The sequence below is a fragment of the Rhamphochromis longiceps genome, linkage group LG11 (assembly GCF_057381845.1).
Source record: "Rhamphochromis longiceps isolate RC_006_pf linkage group LG11, R_longiceps_female_GT1.1, whole genome shotgun sequence".
Classification (NCBI taxonomy): Eukaryota; Metazoa; Chordata; class Actinopteri; order Cichliformes; family Cichlidae; genus Rhamphochromis; species Rhamphochromis longiceps.
The window spans coordinates 17,513,146-17,538,315 of NC_140567.1; the positions used below are offsets into that span (position 1 = coordinate 17,513,146).

Here is a 25,170-nt window from a genome sequence, read left to right on the forward strand (position 1 = left end):
TTCCAAAAGTTTGACTATCTATCTGAGAGTGACGGCAGTCAGCCCAATTCAGACCGTGACTGGAGACCCGTGGGTGTCCAGAGATTGAAGGTGTTAGATGCTCAACCTCACGGTGGTCACTTAGTTGCTGCAACTGCTTGCAATTAGTCGCAGAATGTGAAAAGAATTCAGTGTCTGACAGTCACTGAGTAACTGCAGTTGTTCAACGAGCCATGCTTAACGTTCTCTAAAACCAGACAACCAGGTTTATGAACTATTTGAAGTTTCCAGTTAATTATCAAATGACAGTATGAATTTCACAGCACTGGACTGTCTTTTGGCTGACTTAAAAGCACCAGAGACCATGACTATGGAGAGAAAAACGCACCTTTCATTTAGCATTGACCTGTAATATTTTGTAAAATATACAGTAATGGCTTTACCTTCTCACTTCATGTCACATATTACATGAATTATCTTTGCAGCTCTAAGCCATGAAGAATTGGATACTCTGAAAGTACTTTCCCATCTGGTTAATAGTGAACACAATGGCATCTAGTCTGCCACCACCCCAGACATCCCTAAAATGCAATCCACATTTTTTCTGTGAAAGCCTGAGCATACAATAGGTCATAAATCATTGTCGTTCTATAGAGTGCTCAGTGATTTTAGAGCACTTCTGTCTAAACATCAGTCTGATTTTTCATGAAGCTATTCTTTATTTGAATTTTATATAGTTTAGGCTTCTTGCATACTTCACGTAACACAGTGTTGCTAAGACAGAGAATTTGCAAATAAACACAGTACACTTTGACCAGTTTCTACACTTTTTGGCCATGGCAAAACCAGTTGAATTTGAGTTTGCATCCCACATAAAACGTCATTGGCATGAATCAAATGTCAGGATGTGTGTGAAAAGTAGCAAATGAATGGAAAAGCTGGTTACACAGGACTGAAACTCATCTAATAACCAGCTGGGTTCATCAGGTCTGTGCCTCTGATTCTTTTAGCAGGGCCTTTGTGCTGGAACAGGATTTTCCTGCTGTTTCTTGCCCTTTTAGTTATGTAAGCTTGGCAGACAAAGAAACTGGACAGTCCTTCACCCGGACAGTTAGAGCAGACGACTGGCTATGAAAGCCCAGATTCTCACACTGGCTGCTTGCTATTTTTGTCACCTGCAGGTTGGCCTTTGTCAGAGATTCCATGTCTTCTTATGTTTTGCCTCAGCACGATATCTGGAGTGATGAAAGGCTGATCAAATTGGCTGAGCTGTGTTCATTTTGGACTTGAGTTTCCTAGCGCTAACCCCCACATGCACAGCTCCCAAGTCGCGAAATCTTCATGACAGATTAGTTATACGAAGCCCCGGCTAACATCAGTGGGCTGCAGTGGAATGAAGCGGGGGCAGCCCCAGTGTCTGAGGCCAAACACTGGAGCTGGTTCTCACTTGTGGGCGAATCAGGCAGCGTGCTGAACACTCTTCATGTGATGGAATCCTGTCAAAGTGTGAGCGTGCCACGGAAAGTGGGAAGCATTAGAAGAGTGCATTGTCTTTGGAGAGTCACAGTGCCTCGAGAGATGGGTTTGAAGAGAAAGGGAAAAAAGAAGGAACTGGAAAGAGAATCCTTCCCATCACATTTCATTTTCGACTCATGAGAGAGGTGCTGAGCAAAAGTTCTGTGCACAGTTCACTTACTGCTATGATAAATTCCTCGAAGAAACACGACAAAACATTTTTTTCTGCTCTAACAACAACCGAGTGGCTGTACTAAGACAGGGAAATAGGAATTGTATTTGTTGAGCTGATTCGAATTTATTCATTATAATTCTAAACTATTCACCCACTGTGTGGATTCCATGTCCTGTTGTTTTTGTGTTTGCAAATTTCTCTTACCCATTCCCAGAGCGCTTTTGCTTTTTTTCCCTGCTTCATTGATGGTCATCATTTCCATTGCAATTAGTTATTTTAAAAGTGGACAGCATTGGCGTCAGCAGCAGCAGGAACATGGTTATTGATTGGGTCTGCCAGACCTGGTCTTCTCACAGTTTTCCTCTTTTGCGCTATTGGATTAGTCAGTTGCTTGGCTGCTCGAGGTGCTGCAGCATAAGGGTGTTATTTTAATACCGACAGCTTCACTCCTTTTGGCCTCACTTACTAAATTGCTCTGGAAATGACCAGTCGACCAAAACAAACAGCATGACCTCAGTTTTTAAGCATTAGAGATGATTTTTTTTTCTGTTTTGCTTTTACAGTATATGGATGCGGTAGTTAACTTACAGCTAAGGACAAAAATACATTTTGTCATAAAATAAAAAAACAATCTCTGCTGTGCAATGCTATTCTCCACAAAAATCTTCTTCTCTTTTCTTAGAAAGCCATTAACTTATTAAATACCTCTCAGCAAAGGAAGCGAGTAAGTCGAAACCGGCAGTTTTGCTCCTTAAGTATTGTGCTGTCTGTCCTTCTCTACAGCTTGTGGTGGTACCACATCCAGTAACAGAAATGCCTCTGTCCGCCTATGAGTGTGCCGTAGAAGATGCTGAACTCACTTACAGAGAAGGACGACTGTCTTTCTGGTCTAATTACAATAGGAGACTGATGTTCAATCCAAATTGAAACATGCAGAAAAATTCAAAACACTGTTATCTTCATGTCACAATCAGGACTGACTGTTTGGTTGACCCTGTGGCGAATGAGAAGCTGGAGGCTCAATTCCCTTTATGTCTCTGTGTTTTCCTCCTTTAATGTTGGTAAACCAAGGTGCAATGGAGGTTTGGTGGTGATTCACTGTGGCATTAAGTGCACACGCCCATGTCAGAAGAGCTACAACTAAAGCAAGTTAAGCAGCTGGAGAGGAGGAAAATGTGTGTGTGGATTTCTGAATGTAATTTGGTTTGTTCAATAACTGCACAGTTCCTCGCTGGATTTTCAAGATGATGGATATGACCCCAGGATATCTGGAGTTGGATCACCATGAAATTTGGAGTCAAAAATTTAAATACCTGCAAAATTGTCATCAGCTGATTTCCTGTTTGGTACTGCCTTAAAATGTTGAAAATGGATGGTAGTCTTTTAGTATTTCAGCATTTAGTCTTGTTTTCATAGTCTCTTGTTTTATTTCTTAACATTACCTTATGTGGAACGGACCATTATATAAATGTAGTGTACTTGGCTTCCACGATACCTTCAAAATATTAACAAATCTGGTCAGTTTTTAAAGGACCAATTTTAATTAGTTGATAGTCCATTAATTTCTTTTCCTGAGTAGACCGGACTCCATATGTCAGTGTATTTGTAGAATATCTTCATTGCTCTGCATCAGTGTAAATCCACTTTAATTTAAGCTCTGAACTGATTGCGCTGAAATGATAACTCCTTTCATACTGTTATTTTAACAGTTTTTCAAAAAAGCAGTGTTTTTGGTATCCAGTTGCATTACATTTAAATTTGTGGTTCATCTTTGTGTTTTTAACTCTTCATCTCTTGAACCCTTTGGCCAACTGATTAATCTATTCTGATGAAAAAATGGGAAATGGTTTGTTTTTGTTCCTGTGATCGTTTGTTGACCTTCCCAACTTTAATAAAATGATACCTTAAATATCTCAGCCATTGGTCTTTCAGAAATAAATACTCTGTCTTTGAATCTGTTTTGAAAAGCCAACGATATCAAGAGAATTCAAGCACTGAATAAATATTTTCCAGTGAAAAGTGTTTTTGGAGCGCCTTAGCTTTTGTATATTATAGGTTTCCCAATGTGCTAACTGCAGTTTAATGAATGACATGTTCATTCTCAATATGTACCCCAGCTATATAGACCGGGACAGAATTTTCAGGCCCCCTTTTATATTTTCCGAGTGCTTTTAAACAGAACAAGAAACTTTTATGACATCTTCTCAGTTATTTCCATTATTTTACTTTTCATACAAAAACACATTTATTTAACAATATTCAAAAACTACCAGTCATTAGTTCCCTGATGCTAATTGTTAATTGTGTATACTTTTTAATGGCTAGTTTTCAGCATTCTTCTTTTGTGAATCTCTCAAGAGAACAAAGGGGATCCAGAATTGACGGCCTTCTGGCATGGACATTGATCTTTAGATTTTCAGTGGGATCCAAGTTAGGGCTTTGTGCACGTCAGTCAACAAAGTTCTCACTGGCTCTCTGGAGGTAGTTCTGCATGAGAGAGATGTTTCCGCTTGTGTATTGTTAGAAGACAGCGAAGTGATGACCCAGACACAGCTTTGATGCTGACTGCTTGAGGCTTTCTTTCAAAATCTTCACACATCCTTTGTTCTTCACGGTTCCTTCCACCTTGATGAGATTCACAGTTCCAGATGTACTAAAGCGTTCCCACAGCATAATACTCCCACCTCTGTGTTTCACTGTGGCACACAGTTCTTTGGGTTGTATGCCCATTCCTCTGGCAAGAGAGCTCGTATTTGTTTTCTCTTCAGTCCAAAAGATGCACTTCCAGTATGCATATTCTTTCTCCAGGTTTTCCTCATCGTATGTCATTCATGCTCGAAGGTATTTCTTCTGCAGAATTGAAGATTGTCTTTGTCTGTAACCTCGCAGTCATTCCTGTGCAGGGTTCTAGTGAGTGTCTTCTTTGAAAATACAGTCCTAACTTGGCTAAGTTATTCATTCATGTCTTGGCAGTTGTTCTGGGGTCTTTAGACACATATTTTACTAGTTTTCCGGCTTTCCAGAATCTTTGAAATCTCGGGCTTCCCACCTCTGCCAGTTTTGTTATGTACTGTGTGGGTCGCTTTATGATACTCCAATTCTTGACACTTGGAAATGCTGTAGGAACCTTGTATCCATCTCCTGTTTTTTGAGCATCAACGATTCTTTTTCTCAAATCTAAACAGATTCTTTTGTTTTTGGCATGATGTCTTATTTACTGACAGTTCCAACACTTGCTAAAGTTTTTTTTTTTTTTTTTTTTACTGTGTAAAGAGAAGCTGCTTTGAGCACAGCAGTGGTTTGTGGTACAGTATGGCTCAGTAAAAAGGTTAGTTTGTCAAGGGACAAATAGTACTGATCCTGGTATTTTTTGTTTATTTCTGAAATAATTCTGTTATTGGGTGCAAAGAAAAATAATGTATGCTTTCTAAAGAAAAGTAATATGCTGAGAAATGCTTGAAATTCGTGGGAAAGATGTTAGAAAAAAACTTTAACAAACATTTAAAATTTTATGCAGGGGGGCTAATAATTTTGTCCTCATCTGTGTATGGAGGATGCAAGTCATTGGTAATTAAGTGCATATGCAGCACCACTACAGTATGTGAAGGTGAAATGGAATTATGTCATTTAATGAGCTAAATGTGTTTTCCTTCTGTACCTCCCAGTGTGAATCTGTTGGTATGCAGTTACTGCTATACAACTTAGATACCTATTCTCATTACATAACCCTTAAGCTTTTGCATGTCAGTGATCTCAAGCAGCTCAGTACTAAATTGCATGACTAGCCTTCTAGTCATGCGATTTACAGTCTTTTGTATATAAAAATAAGCATCTAAAAACTAAAATAAAATTGGTATAGGCTCTAGCAACCCCAAGTTGGATAAGCAGTCTAGAAATTTATGGAATGCCATTTTGACCTGGTGCCATTTGTTTTTATCACAACTTTGGTTAAATACCAAATACAATTTTTGGTGAGCCCAGAATTTTCCATGATGCATATGCATATTACATTATGCACCTACTAGACAGTGTACACAGTTAAGGAAGGATCAGCTAGACTAAAATTCTAAAATATTGTGTATTATTATTTTTTTATCTTGTGGCCTAGAGACAGCAAAATAAATGCTAAAAAAGGTGGGGTCAGAAGTGAAACATAAGATTCGGTTTACATAGAGTTCTTTTAAAACTGTGCCCAATTTGTAAAACCTAACTCTAATCTCTAATTATTCTTTAATACCTTTTAAATAAACTTCTAATTGTTAAATGAATCAGTAGCCTTTATGCTGTGTGTTGTGTGTGTTTGAAGGCTCTGCCAAGAAAATCTCGTTAATTTAGTTTTGAAGTGAAAAACCTGAAGTCATACAGTCACCACTGGATCCTCTCGACTGAATGGACATTTACCTCCTGACTCTGGGCAAAGTCACACTAATAACATGCAGGCGCCATTCAGCTTCAGTTAGACTCTTCAAAGGAGTTTTTAAAATCAAGAACTAAATCCTGTCATATTGTTTTTCCTCAGTCGCCAGAGACAAACCATAAAAAAGTTTTTCATGCTAGATTTGTTGCTTAATTAGTTGTCAAATTCTCATATTGCGCGGCTGTGACCTTTAACATTGTTTTCACACTCTTTCTCAGTGATTTGTGTCCATTGTGTCAGTTGAACCTTGCTAACTGAGGGCGTCCAGCACAGTGAAGATTAAGGTTACACAGCGGGAGAGAAGAATGGTGGCTGGTTTGGTGTGGACACGGGTCAAAGATTGGAGGTTGCTTTTCTCGTGGGGTTCTGGTGTGTTTTGGGGTCATGGTGAAGAAAGCAGCTTTCCCTCCCGACGGCGTCCAGCAGCCACAATCCCTGGGGTGTGTTTTGTATGGGGCTGCAGGTCAGCCGTTGGGTTGTTTCGGCCCATCAGGTTGTTTTCTTTACCTTCTGTGTTCACTCCACACTCTTACACTGGAGGAGCCAGACGTGGCTGCTCAATGCTTTGTGGCTGTCCTCTCATCTAGAAAATAGGGCGTCTGGTACTCATTGTGGTTATTATATGAGCAGCAGCCAGACACATGCACACACACAAACAGGCACATTAAAAAGCAAACTTTAAAAAAATGGAATATTGAAATCATTTAGTAGAAGCCAAAGCATCAATCCGAGGATGAAAATGTGCCTCTTAACCAGAGATATTTACTCCAGTGGTTGGGAATGGGCCTAAAGATTGTTCAACTACTGTGAAAATATTTTTAAAATGTTGTTTACTTACTGCTTCAGGTGTTACACCTAAACAACAGGAATTTATATTGTTGGAAAAACTACCCATTAAATAAGAATTGAAGTTATAGTTGCCAAGTTATTGTTAATCTTTTGGTGAAAACAATTGCTAAAGTTGCTTAGCTAAAAGTTAGCTAAAAGTTGGAGGAACCGTTAGGTAAAAAGTTAGAGGAAACATTTAATTGTTAAGCTTTAAATTGATAAGATAGATGGCCAGAATGGTTAACTTAAAGTAGGGAACAAACATACATTAGGGGTGATCTTAGCTGTAGCTAGTCACCTACTGAACGGAAGGTTGGTGGTTCGATCCCTGGCTCCTCTAGTCTGCATGTCAAGTATCCTTGGGCAAGATACTAACCCCAAGTTGCTTTCCGATGCATTCATCGGAGTATGAATGTCTGAATTAGGATCACTCAGTTTAGAGGAAGTGCTTGTAAAATTGGGTGTGATTAGGTGAATATGGCATGTTGTATAGAGTGCTTTGAGTACTCCAAAAGAGTAGAAAAGCGCTATATAAGAATCAGTCCATTTAGCATTAATAGTGAAATAGCTAGATAAAATGAATAAAAGAGTAAAAAAGGGTACGCTGGTTATTCCTCAGCTGGAAATTATGGTAGAAAGACTAAATGTAGATAAGGATAAACATTAAAACTCCAGACTACATAAAACTTTCTATGAAAGGTTGATATAAATATGTATGAGCTATTCAAATAGGAAACGAATATAACAAAAAATGTGGTATAAATACACAGAATAAATAACTGCTGAAAGGTTTAGTTGCAAGACATTTTGAATTCATCTGACAGAGCAGCAGATTTACTTCTTACAAAGAAAGTTTGAAATCATTGTTGTAGGAAAAACAATATCAGTGTTGGCCACAAATCTTTATGGCCAAGAAATTATGCGGTTCACCTTATTTTTTCTTGTTAGCTAAGCAACGATCAAACTATCAGAGGGTGGAATTTTCCTTTACCCTCAACCCAAATCGGAACCTATAACTAGCAGCAATGACTTCATTCTGCAACAATGTTCTCACACAAATATGCAAGACACACTCTTTTCCCTTTTGTTTGTGTGTTGATGTCCACTGCACACACAGTTTACAGTACTGTTCCCTGATCTGTGGGTGAAAGGCTTCATATCGTACACAACTCCCTTACAGCTACCATATATTGACAGTGACTCATTCAGCTTGGTTTGTTCATGTAAAATCAGTGTTCCAGATGTATTATCCTAGATAGACAGTGATGATGGATTTAAAACACTATGACTTGTGACATTATGAGATACATTTATTTACTATTCTATGAGCTGTAATCCTGATTAAGCTCAAAGGAGTGGCTCAGGTCATGAGGTCTACAGCTCCCCGGAAAGTACAAAGTGTCAGAAAATTAGTATTGGAGGAAGAGAAATAATGAAAAACATGAACCTGAAATGTTTTTGGTAATATTCAGGTTGACAGAGGTTAGGAATTACTGCCGGCCAGCCTGTCTGCTTTGATTCATTGTATGAAATTGTTTTCCAACAGTCATATTTTGAGGTCAACCTTTCAGCTCCATCACCTCTCTTTTCCCAAAAATTCATCATAATGCTGTTGCTGGCAGTGGCTCATGTCCTTCTGGCCTCACATAAACACACACAGCAGGCCACTCCTTCTCCTCGCTCTTGTCCTGATCCCTACAGCCCCTTACAGCTGCAGACATTTTGCAGACTCTCTTAATGCGCTGCTTTTGAACCGGCTCTTAAGCATTTTTGTGCATAGATGTGCAGATGCGTGCAGATGTGCGTCAGAAGAGTTAAAACTTTTTGAATGCCAGATGTCTGTGGCCATGTGACCTTTATTTGACCTCCAGGCCTCTTTTTATTAGAGGAACCACTGCACTTTTTAAAGGCTTTGCAACAGGCAGTGTCTTAGGTCATTCATGCTGTTTGTTTTATTTAGAGCCTGACTGATTTATTATTTGTGTATCTGTTGTCCAATAAACTTTCTTTTTCCTGGACATAATGCAGAAACTCATCCATCAATCCAGGCCGCCTGTCACTGAAGCAGTTAAACAACTTCTAAGTGACAGGGTGCCTGGGGTGTATGACAGTTGTCCTGCTTTTTTTTAATGCTCTGGATGTTGTGGGGCTGTCCTGGCTGATGTTTCTTTCCAATATGACATGGAGGTCATGGCTGATAGGCTATGCTGTAACTTCAGGGGGATCTCACTCCTCACCCTCTCTGGGAAGCTCCCAGATACTGGAGAGGAGAATCTGTCCAATTAGGTGAACTAAGATTCAAGAGGAAGAATGTGGTTTTTGTTCTGGTTGTAGAACTCTATATCAGCTCTTTGTCCTCTTCATGATTATTAAGGGTGCATGGGAGTTTGATGATGTCATTCTTTTGGCTTCATCAGGTGGTGACTTCTAGCTTACACTGGGGCAGTCTGTAGCTGAGAAACTTGAAATGGTAAGAATGAGAACTACCAACTCCAGGTCTGAGGTTTTCAGCTGGTATAGGGTGGAGTGCTCACAGAGTTGGGTGTGACTGAGTTTTAATACATTGGGGTCTTGCTCAAAAAACATTTAAGAAAAATATGTATGACATTTTTGACATTTTACTTTCTTGCAAACGTATGGTCTCTTAATGTCAGCTTTTGCCATGCTACACAACAAAACACTACTGTCTACACTTGAAGTATCTGCTTCATGGAGTAGTTGCACTGCTGTATAGTAAATCCAATAGTCATGTTTAAAGGTGAGCCCTGTGTGTAGTGGCTATAAAATAAAACAAAGCAAAAAGCCTGAAAACAACAAGTTCAAAAAAGCGTTTTGTGTATGAGCCCGGCCTCCTCGATAACAGATTAAGTAGGACACGTGGAGAGCCAGGAGAGCCGCGGGACTACTGATGTTGTTTACCACTCAGCCTTAACACCTGGCTTTCCTTTGCCTGTGTCTCCCACGGCGTGGGTTTTATTAACAACTTTGATGCCTTCTGGGAGAGGAGGCATCTTTTTGGGGCAGACGGGCTCCACCTCAACGCCTGGGGACGCCGTTTGCTGTCCGCCAATTTGGCATTTGGCGTACAGCACTCCCGCACATCGCCACTGTCTGCCACTGACTGATGTTCCCCTGGTCCCAGCTCCTATATTTGTTCCACTTTTAACAGTAATACACAAAACTCTGGACTAGGACCTTTCTCTCCCACAGTCAACACAATACCCGTCATAATCACAAACAGAGAGCAACAGAATTATCATAAATCCAGTAACTCCAAAAACATTAATAACCTCCGGCCTCTTCAAAAATATCAACATCCATCCAACTCTATTGTCAATAATCCACCAGTCTCAATCAGTATGGCACTTTTAAATGTACGCTCTCTGTCGAACAAGTCTTTTATTATTAATGATTTAATTTTAGATAATAAACTTGACTGTTTATTTTTAACTGAAACATGGCTGGGTTCGGATGCACCAGTTGTTCTCACTGAGGCCTCCCCACCAAATTTTAGTTTCTCTTTTTCTATTAGAAGTGGTAAGAGAGGTGGTGGGACTGCATCTTTAGCCAACAACACACTCACCACCAAACAAATTTTATTTGATCATTTTACCACTTTTGAATTCCATGCTATTGTTTTCAGCAGCCCTCCAGTTTTATCTGTCACAATTTATAGACCACCTAAAGACAGCGCTGCTTTTATCAAGGAATTCTCAGAATTTTTAACAAACATACATTCAAAATATAATATGATAATTTTAACCGGTGATTTTAACCTGCACATAGATAATCCTTCTGACCCTGCAGCAAAAGAATTCTTAAACATTCTTCACTGTTTGGATTTTATCCAGCACGTCACGCAGCCGACTCACAACAGAGGACACACTCTGGACCTGGTCATCACCCATGGGCTGTCCACCAGCGTGTTGACTTGGCTGTCTCTGACCACTACTGTGTGTTTTTTAACATCACCGGTTTTATTCAGCGGAAGACCTCAGTGCGAACTGTGAGGAGGCGCTATCTGACCTCTGAAGTGGCTGCAAATTTTACCAGGGTTTTAGTCAAATGCCCCCCTGTGATTTTACCTGCACCCTGCGATTTGATTTTTAGTTATTTCAACAGCAAACTGAAGAAAAGCCTTGACTCCGTTGCTCCACTCACCACCAAAAAGATTAACGTAAAACATGCATCACCCTGGAGAAACGAAGAAGTCAAAAAACTCAAAAGAAATTGCAGGGCAGCAGAAAGGAGATGGAGGAAAAATAAAAATACTATCAACCATCAAATATTTTCCGAGCAACTTAAAATGTACAATAATACACTAAGGAAGTCAAGAAATTCATACTTCGCCAAAATAATCAGTATTAACAAAAATAATCCCAAGGTCCTCTTTTCCACCATAGATCATTTATTTAACCCTGATTTTAACAGCTCCAAAAGAACCCCCACAGACTCGCTCTGTGAGCAGTTTGCAGACCACTTCAGGGGAAAGATCAGCGCCATCAGATCTGATATTTTATCTAATCGCGATATGATTGTAAACACATCTGAGGCCTCGATTGTACCTGAGGAGACACTGGACAGCTTTGCCCTGGTTAATGCTGAGAACCTTCAGAAGGTTTTCTCCACAGTGAGACCCACCACATGTCCTTTAGATCCAATCCCTTCTTCACTCTTTAAAACACTTTATGGATTTTTTGAGGCTGAGCTTTTATACATGATGAATTGCTCTCTTCAGTTGGGTGTCTTCCCTGCTGCCTTTAAAACGGCGGTGGTGAGGCCCCTTCTGAAGAAGAGCAATTTGGATTGTAATGATTTTAATAACTACAGACCTGTATCCAACTTACCATTTTTAAGTAAAGTCTTAGAAAAACTTGTTTTTACTCAGATTACTGATTTTCTCAATGATAGACAGATCCTGGAGATATTCCAGTCTGGATTTAGGGTGAACCACAGCACAGAGACGGCTCTCCTAAAGGTTTTAAATGATCTTAGATGTAACTGGGACGCCCAAAAGCTCTCAGTCCTGGTGCTACTGGATCTAAGCGCAGCCTTTGATACAGTAGACCACGCTGTTCTTTTAAACAGACTGAAACACATGGTGGGCCTCTCTGGTGCTGTACACAACTGGTTCACTTCATATCTCTCTGACAGAACTTTTATGGTGAGTATGGATACATGCTCCTCTAAGATCCATAAAATGACATGTGGTGTGCCTCAAGGGTCGGTTCTAGGCCCTGTACTTTTTAATTTGTATATGCTCCCTCTCGGCAGTGTCATCAGGAGGCATGGAGTGAACTTCCACAGTTACGCTGATGACACGCAGCTGTACATCTCCGTGTCTCCTGATGACACCAGACCAATGGATGCCCTTTTTAACTGTATCTTGGATATAAGATCTTGGATGGCAGAAAACTTTTTACAGCTTAACCAGGACAAGACTGAAGTTTTAATTGTCGGTCCTGAGGCTCAGAGAGAGAAACTTTTGTCTAAATTAGAGGCATTTTCACTATGTCCTTCGCTACAAGTGAAAAACCTGGGTGTTATTTTTGACTCTGAGCTTGGTTTTATCCCACATGTTAAACATGTAACCAAAATTGGATTTTATCATCTAAAAAATATAGCCAGAGTCCGCCCTATTCTCTCTCGGGCCAACACGGAGATGCTGATGCATGCTTTTATTACCAGTCGCATTGATTACTGTAATGCCCTGCTCTCTGGTCTTCCTAAGAAGAATATTTCAACTTTACAACTCTTGCAAAACTCGGCAGCTCGTGTGCTGACGAAGACCAGAGGGCGGGCCCACATTACACCGGTTTTAGAATCGCTGCACTGGCTCCCCGTGTGTTTCAGGATCGATTTTAAAGTTCTTTTATTGGTTTTTAAATGTCTTAATGGTCTTGGGCCTTCTTATCTCTCAGATCTGCTTTTACCATACGAACCCTCGCGGACCCTGAGGTCCTCTGGCACTGGCCTTTTGATTGTCCCTAAAGTCAGGACACATACTCACGGAGAGGCAGCTTTTCAGTGGTATGGTCCTCGTCTGTGGAACAGCCTGCCGGAGGAGCTCAGGGCCGCAGAGAACGTACATGTTTTTAAGAACAGGCTCAAGACCCACCTTTTTAATTTAGCTTTTACTTAGCGTTTATTTATTTTTTTATGCTTATTTATTCTATCCTGTTATTCTATTATTAATTTAGGATTTACCTAATATTTTTTGATTTTATTCTTATTCATTTTTTAATCTTCTTACTCTATTTATATTTATATTGTATCCTGTTCTTATTTATTTTATCATTTTACCCTGTATATATCGTATTGCGTCATATCTCCAGTGTTTCCTCGGAGGGCGCTCTCTGCACCGGGGCTGTTATTGACCGTGGCTGCTGGGTCTCTGGGGTCCTCTCAGCCTGGTTGGAGGGCTCCTTGGCCTCCCTCCTGCTGTGTGCCCAGCCCGGAGGCTGCGGTCTGTGACCGGCTCCCGGTGCAGACGGCTCTCTGTTATAATGTTTCCTCACTTGGCTCATGCGAGCCCAGCCCAATTTTTACTCTTTAAGTGTGCGCGTGTGTGTATGTGTGTGTGGGTGGGGGGATATATGTGTATTGAGAGTGTGGGGAGTGAGTTGGAGGGTGGGGTGGGCTGCTTTTAACTATGTAAAGCACTTTGTGCTACATTTTTTCTGTATGAAAAGTGCTTTATAAATAAAGATTGATTGATTGATTGATAAGCATCTCTTCCATTTAAATGTGGTCATCGCATGATCAGCTACCCTGCTCAAACCAAACACACACATCTTAATTCAGAAGTGGCTAAAGTTTATCCTAAAAGCTGATGGTTTGGTTTAAAAGATTTGCTATTGAGCATGTGGTTTTAAAGCTGTTTAAATTGAATCCATTTTGCTCATTTCCAGGACTCTGCTAGAGTACCTTTGATTCACAATTCAAAATATTGCATATTTATCTTATACTCTGCCACTTTGCCACTAACCCAACCTTCCTCTTATTGGCTGTCCCTGAGTCTGAGCTTTGTCCTCACAGATAGTACCAGAGTATTACACTAACTGATTCACAATTAGTATTACGCTCATTATTTGAAGATGGATCTATCTGTTTATCTACCTGTCTGCCTATAAATAAAACATATATAGATACATAGATAGAGTTTTAAAGTTTATTTTAAAATAAGGAAAACAACTATATCGAGTGCACTTAATTAAAGCATCTGTTTCAAGGCTGTTCACATGTGGGATATCCACTGAATTTTTAATATAATCTTTTCTGCTGTGTTTTTTTCCTGCCATATCACAGCCTTTTTTTTATTTGACACTTTTATGTCTTTCTCTTCATCTCACTCTGTTTTTTCTTAGATTTAACAGCGTCTCATACTGTTTGCATTTTCCTCCTGGTTTCCACCATAAGCACTGATCTGGGATGCTTTTTTTCATTTTATGAGCAGATCCTTATAAATAGTGATGTTTTTACTGTTGTTGGCATACGAGGGAGGTTTTGCCCTTACATACTATAACCAGATGGGTCAGTAAAATAGGAAAGGTACTATAGTGGGACCCCACACACTGAGGAGATCTCTTTATCCTTGTCCTGGAGCAAAGGACATTGATGTAAGTGAGAAAAAAACAAAGACGGAGGTTTGGTAAGGGAGGTAGGGTTGGGTGGGTTAGGTGGACTAAGATCAGTGAATATTTGGGGTCCAAAGCAAAGTCCCTGAAGAAGCCCTGGGCTTAACATTACTCCAATACTCAACATAGTTTTGTTCAGAAGAAAGGAAGCAGAAATGAAATAGCGGTTCACTTCAAACAGTTACTGAGGTAAAGATTTCAGGCTCGTTCTTTAAGCACAAAGTGTTGATGTGTTGCCATTCTTTTGCCAAGACTTTCTTAGTGACATTTTGCTTTGATAGAGCAGAAAGGTCAAAGTTAAAGACTGAGAAAGAGGATTTTCTGGTTAACTGTCTAATATCTAAAAATGTAAAATGTCTGCTTTTCTCTGTTCTAGGGGGCTGTTTATCACTATTCACGACCGTGGTCACATTGCTTCAATACTACAGAACTGGCCAGAAAAGGACATAAGGGTAAATAACTCAAACATAAGGTCAGCAGTGATAGAGTCATAAAAACACTGATGCAAAAATTATGTAATTATTTTTGGTGATCTTTGGCTCAGGTCTATTTTTCTGATGTCTTGTGGTCACCTGCTGTCATGTGTTCCAGATAGAGAAAAAGTCTGGTACGATTGTTATTATATTCTTTTGTTCGCACACAACGAGACCGGGGAAAGCAAAACTGAAAACACTAAGACTATCAAAGTAAAACAGGAAACACAAGAGATGCGCAGAGACACAGACTGACACTGAAACAATCTGAAGCACAGACATGAAAACATCCTTCTACTAGACGTGACACAAGGAACACAGGGGAAGCACAGAGACAGAAACCAAGAGACCAGAAACTATAAATAACAATGAAATCAGAGACTATTAATGATAATTCAGAACATAAAATGCTGGGTCACAGACCCAGGGCCATGTCAGTTTGAAATGCATGGAGATTTACAGCATAGCAAAAAACCACTACTTTCAAATGTGTAGTGCTTGTGTGCTGTGTTAACACTAAGGGGTGTGAAAACAGAAAGAGAGTAGTGCTGTAGTGTTGTGGTGATTGATGTAGAACAAGCTAATGGGTGGTGTGTTTAACTTTACTCAACTTGAAAGCCGGCGAAGTGATTACCAGCTGGACGGAAGAATACTGGTGACTGAAATAAGGCAAGATGTGAAATATTTACGAGGTATGGAAATGTGCATGACCATGTGTCAGCTACATTGTGTTTTATATGGAGATTTCATGATGAATGAAAGATGGGACTTGACATTATTACATGACAGGGTTGTGAAGCTGGGAAGTATTGGCTTTGGTCCTTTTATGCAATTAAATAAATACTGACTGTTTGCTAATGCAAAGAAAATAAAATACTGAACCGTTTACTAAAGTATACTGAAGGTGTTTCTTTTAAAAATAAGACCATATACAAACCATAAGATGGTGATATTTAATGGTGAGATGCATGATTATCCATTTAATACAGTATGACTACACTAAATATTTCAAGATGATTAGAGGGGCTCTCTCTAAATCCAGTAGTCTCTGGGGCTTGGAAGACTTTGGCATTGATTCCCTTGACCCGTCTTACTGGCCAATTTCCCAAAAACCTCAACTATTTCTTTAATCTTGTGTATAGCACAACTATGTGCAAGTCATAATCTAGCCATATTTAGAATGACGACACCAGAAGGCATTCTTGGCATGTCAAATATACCTGCAGCCTCAGCCACCTGTTCGCAGCTGTCAACAGCAGGGCATTTACCTCGGCACTGACATGCCGCCTCTCGTTGTCAGGGTGGTCTTATGATAAGCTCGCCTAATATGCCCTACTTTAACAGAGGGCACGCTGGAGCCAAGGTAGCCATCCACTGACAGGACTTGGCTGCTTTTCTGTCACATATTAACAAGTGATAGAAAAAACAAGCTGCTAATGGTATTTAGTAAGGGTGCTGTGGATTTTAAATTCAGAAAGCTAGCGGCACTCTTTAAACATTCAGATTATGGGAGAAAAAGGCTGTTAAATCCTTGGGCCAGAGTTTTCTGCGTCATAGCAATGCTGGAAAAAAGAACTGAAGAAAAAAAGAAAAACAGAAAAACGCTCCAAATTAGGAACATTTTGCATTAAACTGTTCTGCTGCTGATATTAAACATTACACAACTGTTTTATATATAGATATATATACTGTGGAAACAACCCACTGAGAAACTTATCTCTTAATAAGTAAAGTGACTTGTGAGTGGAAAGCCAGGTGGTGTAGGAGTGCCTGGCTCACTCTGAGGAAAAAAACATGTTTTCTGGTAGTGGGGTGGACTTGTATTGATGAAGAAATTTGGAGTTGAAACAAAATAAGGTGAAGCAAAGTCATTTATTTAATCAGATTTAATGTGGCTAGCAAGAATCTGATATCCCCAATACGGGAAAAAAAGGTTTGAGTGATTTCTTCTAACCAGAATGTAGCTGAACCACGCACAGATTTTTAATAAAAATAATAAGATAATAAGATCTCTGGTGTGACCTCTGTATGCTGTTTTTATGGCTGACAGTTTAATCTATTAACAGGCTGTGTGCGTGACGGATGGAGAGAGGATCCTCGGGCTGGGGGACCTCGGCTGCAATGGCATGGGAATCCCAGTTGGCAAGCTGGCCCTTTACACAGCCTGTGGAGGTATGCCACCACAGCAGTGCCTACCTGTCATGCTGGACGTTGGAACAGACAATGAGGTAAGAGCTGAGCTCTGAATATGACTGAGTCCCTACAGCAGCATCTTTTCTATCTTTTCTGGTACTTTTATAATACTCTACTGAATTGAAAAGAACTTAAACAAACAGACAGACATGTTGATTTGTGAGCTTTAGAGGTACTGCGAGGTGCATTTTGTAACCTTTGAGAGAGATATTTAGTATTAAACCCTAAGCAGTGCAAAATATGGCACACTTGGCTGTCTACATGGTTATGATGAAGAATGACTTCTGTATCACGGGCTCATTAAGTTGTTGTCTCTTGAAGTATCTTGTATCTCTTTAGAAGTATTTGACCTCTTGAAGTTGTTTTTGTTTGTGGCCATGGTGAAAAACGTCTTTTAAACTTCTCTCCCGTGTCATTTATCCATAAAGCCCAAGATTGTTCACGTTGGTCCAACAGTGTGGGGCTTTTACAGATTAAATTAAGGTATGTTTTTTTCAGGCACTAATTCAATAAAATAGCCTTGGGCTAGAGCGGTTAATCCCCCCATTGGTGGGCAAGACTAGAAGTCAGCCGAGAAAGGAAAACAAATCTCACACTTTACAACCAGGAAATACCCTTTACCTAACCAAGGCTAGCAGCTCCATTGATGGGTGCCAGTTGGGAAAGCACCTTTCCTCTTTGCCAGTTTGTGGGAGTAGCAGCCAACAGAGCTGTAGTCATCCATCTATGGACCCTGTTCTGCATGTCAGCAGCTCTGAAAGACGATGCAAACCGGGCATGGAGCACGTGTTTGTGTAGCCTTAAACAGACTAAGAATAGTCTTCGTGTGCTTCTATATATACACAACTTTTGGCCTTGGCTAAGGGCGTGGCACACTCAGATGCTTGTGTGCCCAGCACAGCTGAGATCCATCCGTCAGTAGATATCCTTCATTTTTCCAAGACCATCTTTGGATGACTCAGTCCTGGGCTTTAGTTTAATTCCAAGCAGATGTCTCAAGTGGATTAAGGATGAGACGTTTCAAAGAGTAGTGGAGTGCGCAAATAAAGTGTAGGAAGAAATATTAAGCAGCAGGAAGAAATTCAAAGAGCAGTAAGACTGGACAGAGGCCAAGAAAACCTTTGAGAACATGCAGGTGATGTCTTCTTTGATGAACTGTAGACAACATTTTCTCAGTGCAGTCGTCATCAGAGAATTTAGGCTCACAGCAAAAATCCCCTGTATAAGAACAACAAAAACACTGCTCTCTTCCTAGAAACCTCATAAAAAAAATATTATATTAGTCTTTTTCCTGCCATTCTAACTGGAATAAGTCATTCTTCCAAGTCCTGCACCTCAGTTCTTTATCTTTATAAGCCTGCTCTACCTTTTGACCTTTTCCCGTACTGTCATCGCTACAGACTCTAGTTTTCCACATTGAATCTTCTGCTCTGTTTAAGTGATGTTGTTTTAGGGTGATAATACTGTCTGCGGATCTTTGGGTACATGACAGCAGTTTTAGACATTTATGGGCATCACAGCACAGCTTTAACAGGTCTTTATAGAATGTCTTGATCCATACTTGCTCTTATCCCAGAGTGTCTTTTTACCTCATTCCAAAACAGTGACACAGTTTTTTGACTGCTTAAGTATGTGCCATCTTATAAAGTTCTTGTAGTACAGTGCTAATCTCAGTTCAGTTGGATGTTGATTATTTCAGAGATGCTTTGTTAGCTTGTACAAAGAGGAGAACTCAACATATCTCATATTTATATGTTCAGACTATTTTTATGTTTAAGATTGAAGGCCTTATGAAACAGATGGATTTTTTTTGAGTGTTGCTGCTCCATGTTGAGTCACATACACTGATAAATGTATTGCTTTTTCAAGTGACTTCACCACCACTGAATATTAGATTTATATTAATCTTCTTAAATCTTGAAAAGGAGCTCAAGAGTCTTTCTTTGTCAGCACATTCCTTTAATGTTGTGTTAGATATAAGATTTACTATACATGTCTGACACTCACAAACATACAGATATATATTTCTGCTGCTCATTCAACCTATGCATAGCTGTACAAGAGCTTTTGCTGTGGTCTGCCTGGCCATGGGTGACTTCCATTTTTCTGTTATTCTAAAGAGATGACAGAATAAATGAGACGTAATAGGATAAATAGACTGCTATGTGAGTGTGTACATGTGTGGTTCTTCAGGACCAGTTTGATATGGAAGGGAGGCTTGCCTGCTGCCACTGGTAACTCGCTTCACTCTGCAGGAATGATGGGAGCAGATGGAGGTGGAAGGCTATGTGGTAGTGGTAGCACTAGCTAATTATTAAAATGGCTGTTATTATGGGATTATGTGTGTCCTTGAGTGGATGTAGGGGTAGAGAGAGGCAGGCATCCATCCAAACAGTCAAGAATGCAGGCCCCCACAAGCTAGACATACCTCTGTTTTTTCTTTAAACCAAAAGTTCACATTTTGTGACACTGACTTATTTTCTTTCATGCCAAGAGTTAGATGAAAAGATTGCTGCCACTGTAAGGCCAGCAGCTTTACTGTTTAGCATAGCTTAGCAAAACCAAAGCACGTCTCTGTCCAGAGGTAACACAGTCAACTCACACCACTCCAACACCTTACATGGTAATCCGTACCAGCGTGTAAATTTGGTGTTTTAATCTGTTTCCACCTTTTCTGCTTGAGCTAAGCTAACCAGCCTCTGACTATAGCTCCATATTTGTCTTGATAACAAACATCAGAGTGGCTTAGACTACTGTGGGGCGTAGTTCTTCTTCCCTTATCTCCTTTCACTTATTTAATCATTAGTTATTATTAATCTCTGGCTCTCTTCCACAGTACGTCTTTTGTCCTGTCTCAGTCCCCTCACCCCCAAACTGGTCATGGCAGACGGCTGAGCCTGGTTCGGTTGGAGGTTTCTCCTTCCCACTGTCTCCAAGTGCATGAGGATAGGGGGCTGTCTGATATTTGGACTTTCTTGTTAATACTGTATTCCACAATACAAAGCATCTTGAAGCAACTGTTGTTGTGATTTGAATGCTTTATAAATAAAACTGAATTTAACTAACATTATATTGATAGTTTCACCTTATGAGAGGTGCTGAATCTAGCTATTTTGGTGGGCAGCTAAAAACCCTAGGTGGGTGAAAAAATTGTGAGTGAAAAAAAGACCAGAGGTTAGAGCAGCCAACTAGTATGGTGGAGGTTTCCTGTAGCATCCCTGAGATGAGTGCTTTTTGTATATAATCCACGACACAAATAAGGATTGTAAAACAACCTACAAATATTAAGAACCCTATTATTAAGAACTGGAAGCCAAGACTTTTTCGAGTGTTTTTTTGCAATGTTTTTTCCACAAACTCTCAAGTTTTCAAACTGTCCCAACATCTCCCTCTGTATATCTGTATGTCTCTGAGCTTCTGTACAGCAAAATCATTGAAGCAACACGATTGTAAACTCATGTCTTCACCACGGCGCAGCGTACCAGTTTACAAAAATCGAGAGGTGCACGATTGGCCGAAGCACAAAGATTGTGGCGCGCAACACAGAATGTGATGCCAAATTCGGCACACGACACGGCGAGCACAATGGCTCCATTATTTATGTGTTGCAGCTGTATGTTGCTTTCTTTGGACTGAAGGACAGCAGTCACTGCAGGAATTAGAATGCACTTTTATTCTTTATATGTTAGATTTAGTTGGCCTGGTGGTGTGCTGGTTAGCACTGACATCTCACAGCAGTGCTGGTTGTAATCAAAACTGGAGTCTTTCTGTGTGAGGTTTGCATTTTGTCTATGTACTCCAGCTTCTTCTCACAGTCCCAAGACTTCCCCCAGTTAAGTGGTGATTCTAAAATGGCTGTAGGTGTGAGCGACTGTTATGATAGCTTGGCGACCAGTCGAGTGTGTACCCTGCCCTTACCCTAGAACAGATGGGATAGGCTCCAGCACCCTCTGTGACCCTGAACTTAAAAAGTGTTTAAGATAATGGATGGATTGCGAGGAAGTGTTGAGCCCGCTCCTCCTAATAACTAGAACTGGACTAGTTTATGAGCATGCTTTGTAGCTATCTTGCTATTATTTTTTAAGCAGCACATGTGTGAGCTGTGTAAACTATAGTGAGACCCGGCAATAAAATATCTGTATCTGGACAGTTCTTATTGCTTTCTCGCACAGAGAAGATGCGAACAAAGCAGCTTGAGCTTGCAGGGAGAGGGTTTCAGAAACAGATACACAGCATGAAGGAAAGTAAACAGTTTCTCCAGTAGTCTCATTTTTTTTTCTCTGCTTCACCCTGTTATCTCCCCTGATTGTGTCTGTCTGTTTCTGGGTCTGACTCATGCTGAAATGAGAGTGTGATGTCATCCTGAACAATATGCTGTTTGTGCGAGTTCTGGGTGGGCTATCAGACTTCAGCGCTTGGGTGTCTTCTGGCTCAGACAGGTAGAAGATGTGCAGTGTTAATGTTCAGTTTTGTTTCACCTCTTATTCAAAGTTTAATGTTGTATGCGACACGTATATAAACTCAACTAGGCACAACAAGTCATTTGAATATAGATCTATATTATTATCTTGAAGTTGAAGTCTTTAGTGTGGAAACGAGTGAAATAGGAGCTCCTGTGTCTCACAAGCACAGACTGTAAAGCCATACACGAGGACTAATCCCCTCTGAGAGAAGAGGGCCTGCGCAGCACAAAGGACAGCTTAGCCAATCAGCAGCAGATAATCTGGGACAGAAAGACAACTCATGTCAACAGTTCAGCACAGTGTCAACGGGGTCAGAACACTTGAAAATCACTCACGACTTCTTCTCTTTCACCTTAAAAAGCAGGGGTTTGATTTTTTTGCAGTTACTAAATGAACTGAGTGACACAAAAAACTTTTGCTGCTCCCTCGGATATCAGGGATATCAGAACTCTTGTGGGACCACATGAAAATGTTTTGCTTGTTTTGGTTACAGTTGAACTTGGCCACCACTGCCAGGAAATGACTTGTCAACTTCAAATAAATATTGTCTTAAATAAGCTTTTTGAGCTGTTCTTGGACATGGTGACTATTGACCCTGCCATGGAAAGGTGGCTTCTCCCTTCTCCAAGCCGCGTTGATCGTAGTGCCACCCTTTAATTATCCATTTCCATAAGTAAAGGTCGTCTGTCCCAGCGAGGCATGACTGCACTGTGGAGCAGTTCCCCCAAATTTGGACATCACAAATGAAGTCAGTGTTTATAGAGTGCAGCACGAGTAGATTTAGCTAGAAATTGTTTTTTGTATTATTAGACACTGCATGTGACAGGTGCACCATGCTGGAGGATGAAAGACCTGAATTTGTGCTTCAGGTTGTGTTCTGAAAACACTTGTTATCACAGGATATTATTATTACAAATGTCTTAAATTTTAGTTCTCTTCACCCATCATTATCTATCATCTGAAGCAGGTTGTAGATCAAGCCAGAATGGTGGTGGGTGTAACTCAGGCTTAAGTAAGCAAAACTAGATAGCTATCGTTTGCTGGACGACGAGATACAAAAAACAAACCATTAATGATAAAACGGTTTCTCACTGTCGCCATCTTGGTATTGAAATAGACTTCACAAATGGGGGAAACAAGACCATGAAAACAAGGACATTGCAAGCTGAAAAGTCGTTACCCAATAAGCAATTTTTTTTTTAATCTTATTTTGTATCGAAACACATTTTGTCATGTTTGTTCTTAAAAAGTACTACTTTACACATTTACTTGATCATTTACAAAATGAACTTCATGACCTGAAAACTTGCAACTGAGCTCATGAATTCTCCTGAAGAGTGTTTACAGAGGTTTTCCTGCCAATTAATTTTTGTGTGTGCACACACGAAAATCAGCTTTGTCACGGACATGAGAGCAATTGTAATTTGTTTCCTCCATCCCTGACCATGTCAGATTTCAGGTGAAATATGCCCTGATGCATCAAAGCAGACTTTGTGGGCACTCTGTCACTCTAGTGAGGAATTTTGGTTCACCTAACAAACAACAGTGTCCCCCTCGCTCCCCGTCTCTTAAACACACACTTGCTTTTATCACTTCACTCAAAGGTCAAAGGTCAATCCTTCATTTCCTCAGCCTGAAGGGTCCCTTTGACTGTTTAGTTGCTGTACATTTAGAAAACAGTTTTTTTTTTATAGCTCACGCAGTCACACGTTTACATTCTTAGTTTCATTTGTCTCTACCATCAGTTGTTATCTTTCATTGTAAATGATGGAAAAGTGGAAATTTTTAATTGGATTCACTTTACAATCTTTAGTTAGAAAAAACCCCAAAACTACTGCATAGTTTGACAAAGAATAGGGTAAAAAAAATAGGCAATATCTCTGCTTCTGCAGTATCAGTTTAGGAGTGCTATTTTGCATAGCTTCAGTCTTCCTAGGATTTTTACCTTCCTCTCTCATGTGTTGCCCTTTCCTCTCCTTCCTGTGATTTTACAGGCTCTGCTGAAAGACCCTCTCTACATTGGACTGAGACATAAGAGAGTGCGAGGCCAGGCCTACGATGACCTGCTGGATGAATTTATGAAGGCTGTATCAGACAGGTATGGTCATATTTACCTTCAATTTATTATTTGCCCACTTCCTCTTTGGGGCCTGCTATCGCCATTTCAGCGCGCTGCGCTCTTAAAGGGAAAACGTTAAGCAGTTTAGCATGGTCGGTGCATGCTTTACCATGCAGCCAAATTTCATGGGGTTCAGGGGTCTGGAATTTGAGTCACATTGATTCACCTTCTTTGAACTTTTCTGAAGTTTAGATTGCTAAGAAATATTCATCAAAACTCTTGCTTACTGGCTGAGTGGTAGCATTGGCTTATTGAGAAGTGATCAGAGAGTCAGTGAAGCTTTTTATTTTATTGGCATGTTTCTTTCAGACAGATGACTGAAACCAGCTGACTAGCTATTGAGTAGGCAGCAACTATTCTGGACCTGTCCACAAACATTTGTTTCTTATTAATAAATCAAGATCGAGCTCTTTTCTTTCAAGGATAAAGGGAAAGCTTTGTTGTTTGTCATAAACTGGTTTATACTAAATGGTTGGAGAATGTGACAAAGAATGTGAAAGACGCTCACACAACTGGTGGAGACCTCTGGTTTGTGGAGGAATGTGCCTTTTCTGTGTGTTTACCCCAGTAATCCAGTGCAGGGAAAGTATCTGGTCGTGTTATTCCCAATCAAAGAGAATTTGTAATTGAGATCTGTGATGTCATGTTGACATGCAAAACCTTATTAGTGGTTAGCTTTGGCTTCTTTCACTTGGAGCCACAGTAAGGCACTGAACTATTTAGTGTCTTATATGGTCACTTACTTGATTTGTATTATCAGAGCTAAAGTTTATTGCTTTTCTGACCTAAAATTATTGTGGACGTGCTATTGCTTCTTGTTGGGACTGGTACCTCCTGTGTTTACTGGAGTCTCAGACATGTCTGTGTACCATGGAGCCATTACAACCACACACACACACACACGGCTGGTAGAGCCTCATCCTAACCCAGGGAGGCTGGAGTCCAGAGGGAGAAGTCTGGGTCTGGGCCTCCTCCAGCTGGCAACAGCAAGCCACGACTCTAATAACCGGGTAGCTTCCCAACTACAGGGAACAGCAATGCTTTTTCCCCAAAGGAGCCAGATTGGCGGAAAATGAATAATTATGGGCTCAGAGATTCAATGAATGATTACAGCTCTGCAGTCTTTTAAGTAATATTCATGTTTAGTTTTCTAAGAAACTAAACGTGAACTAAAATACTCCAGATTGACTCATCATCAATAAGAAGAAGTCTTTTTAATCCGCTGTTTCAGAAATACTTCTTAGTTCGAAGGCAAATGGTTGGTGATGCAACCCGCTGTTTGATTTCAGGCCAGACTCCCAACTCCACAAAAGAATCAGGTTCAGTGGTGCTTTTGTCTGCTAGCAGAAATGAAAGTAATTATCTCATAAT

At 40.2% G+C, this 25,170-nt stretch overlaps 1 protein-coding gene across 1 annotated transcript in view; it reads left to right on the plus strand.

Moving 5' to 3' along the window:
• me1 (malic enzyme 1, NADP(+)-dependent, cytosolic) overlaps positions 1-25,170 on the plus strand; it is an 82,960-nt gene that overhangs the window by 45,295 nt on the left and 12,495 nt on the right. Inside the window, exons 4-6 of the mRNA XM_085422548.1 lie at positions 14,928-15,003; positions 17,091-17,252; positions 23,675-23,778. Of these exons, the coding sequence (XP_085278674.1) occupies positions 14,928-15,003; positions 17,091-17,252; positions 23,675-23,778 (342 nt within the window). The remainder of the gene's footprint in view (positions 1-14,927; positions 15,004-17,090; positions 17,253-23,674; positions 23,779-25,170) is intronic.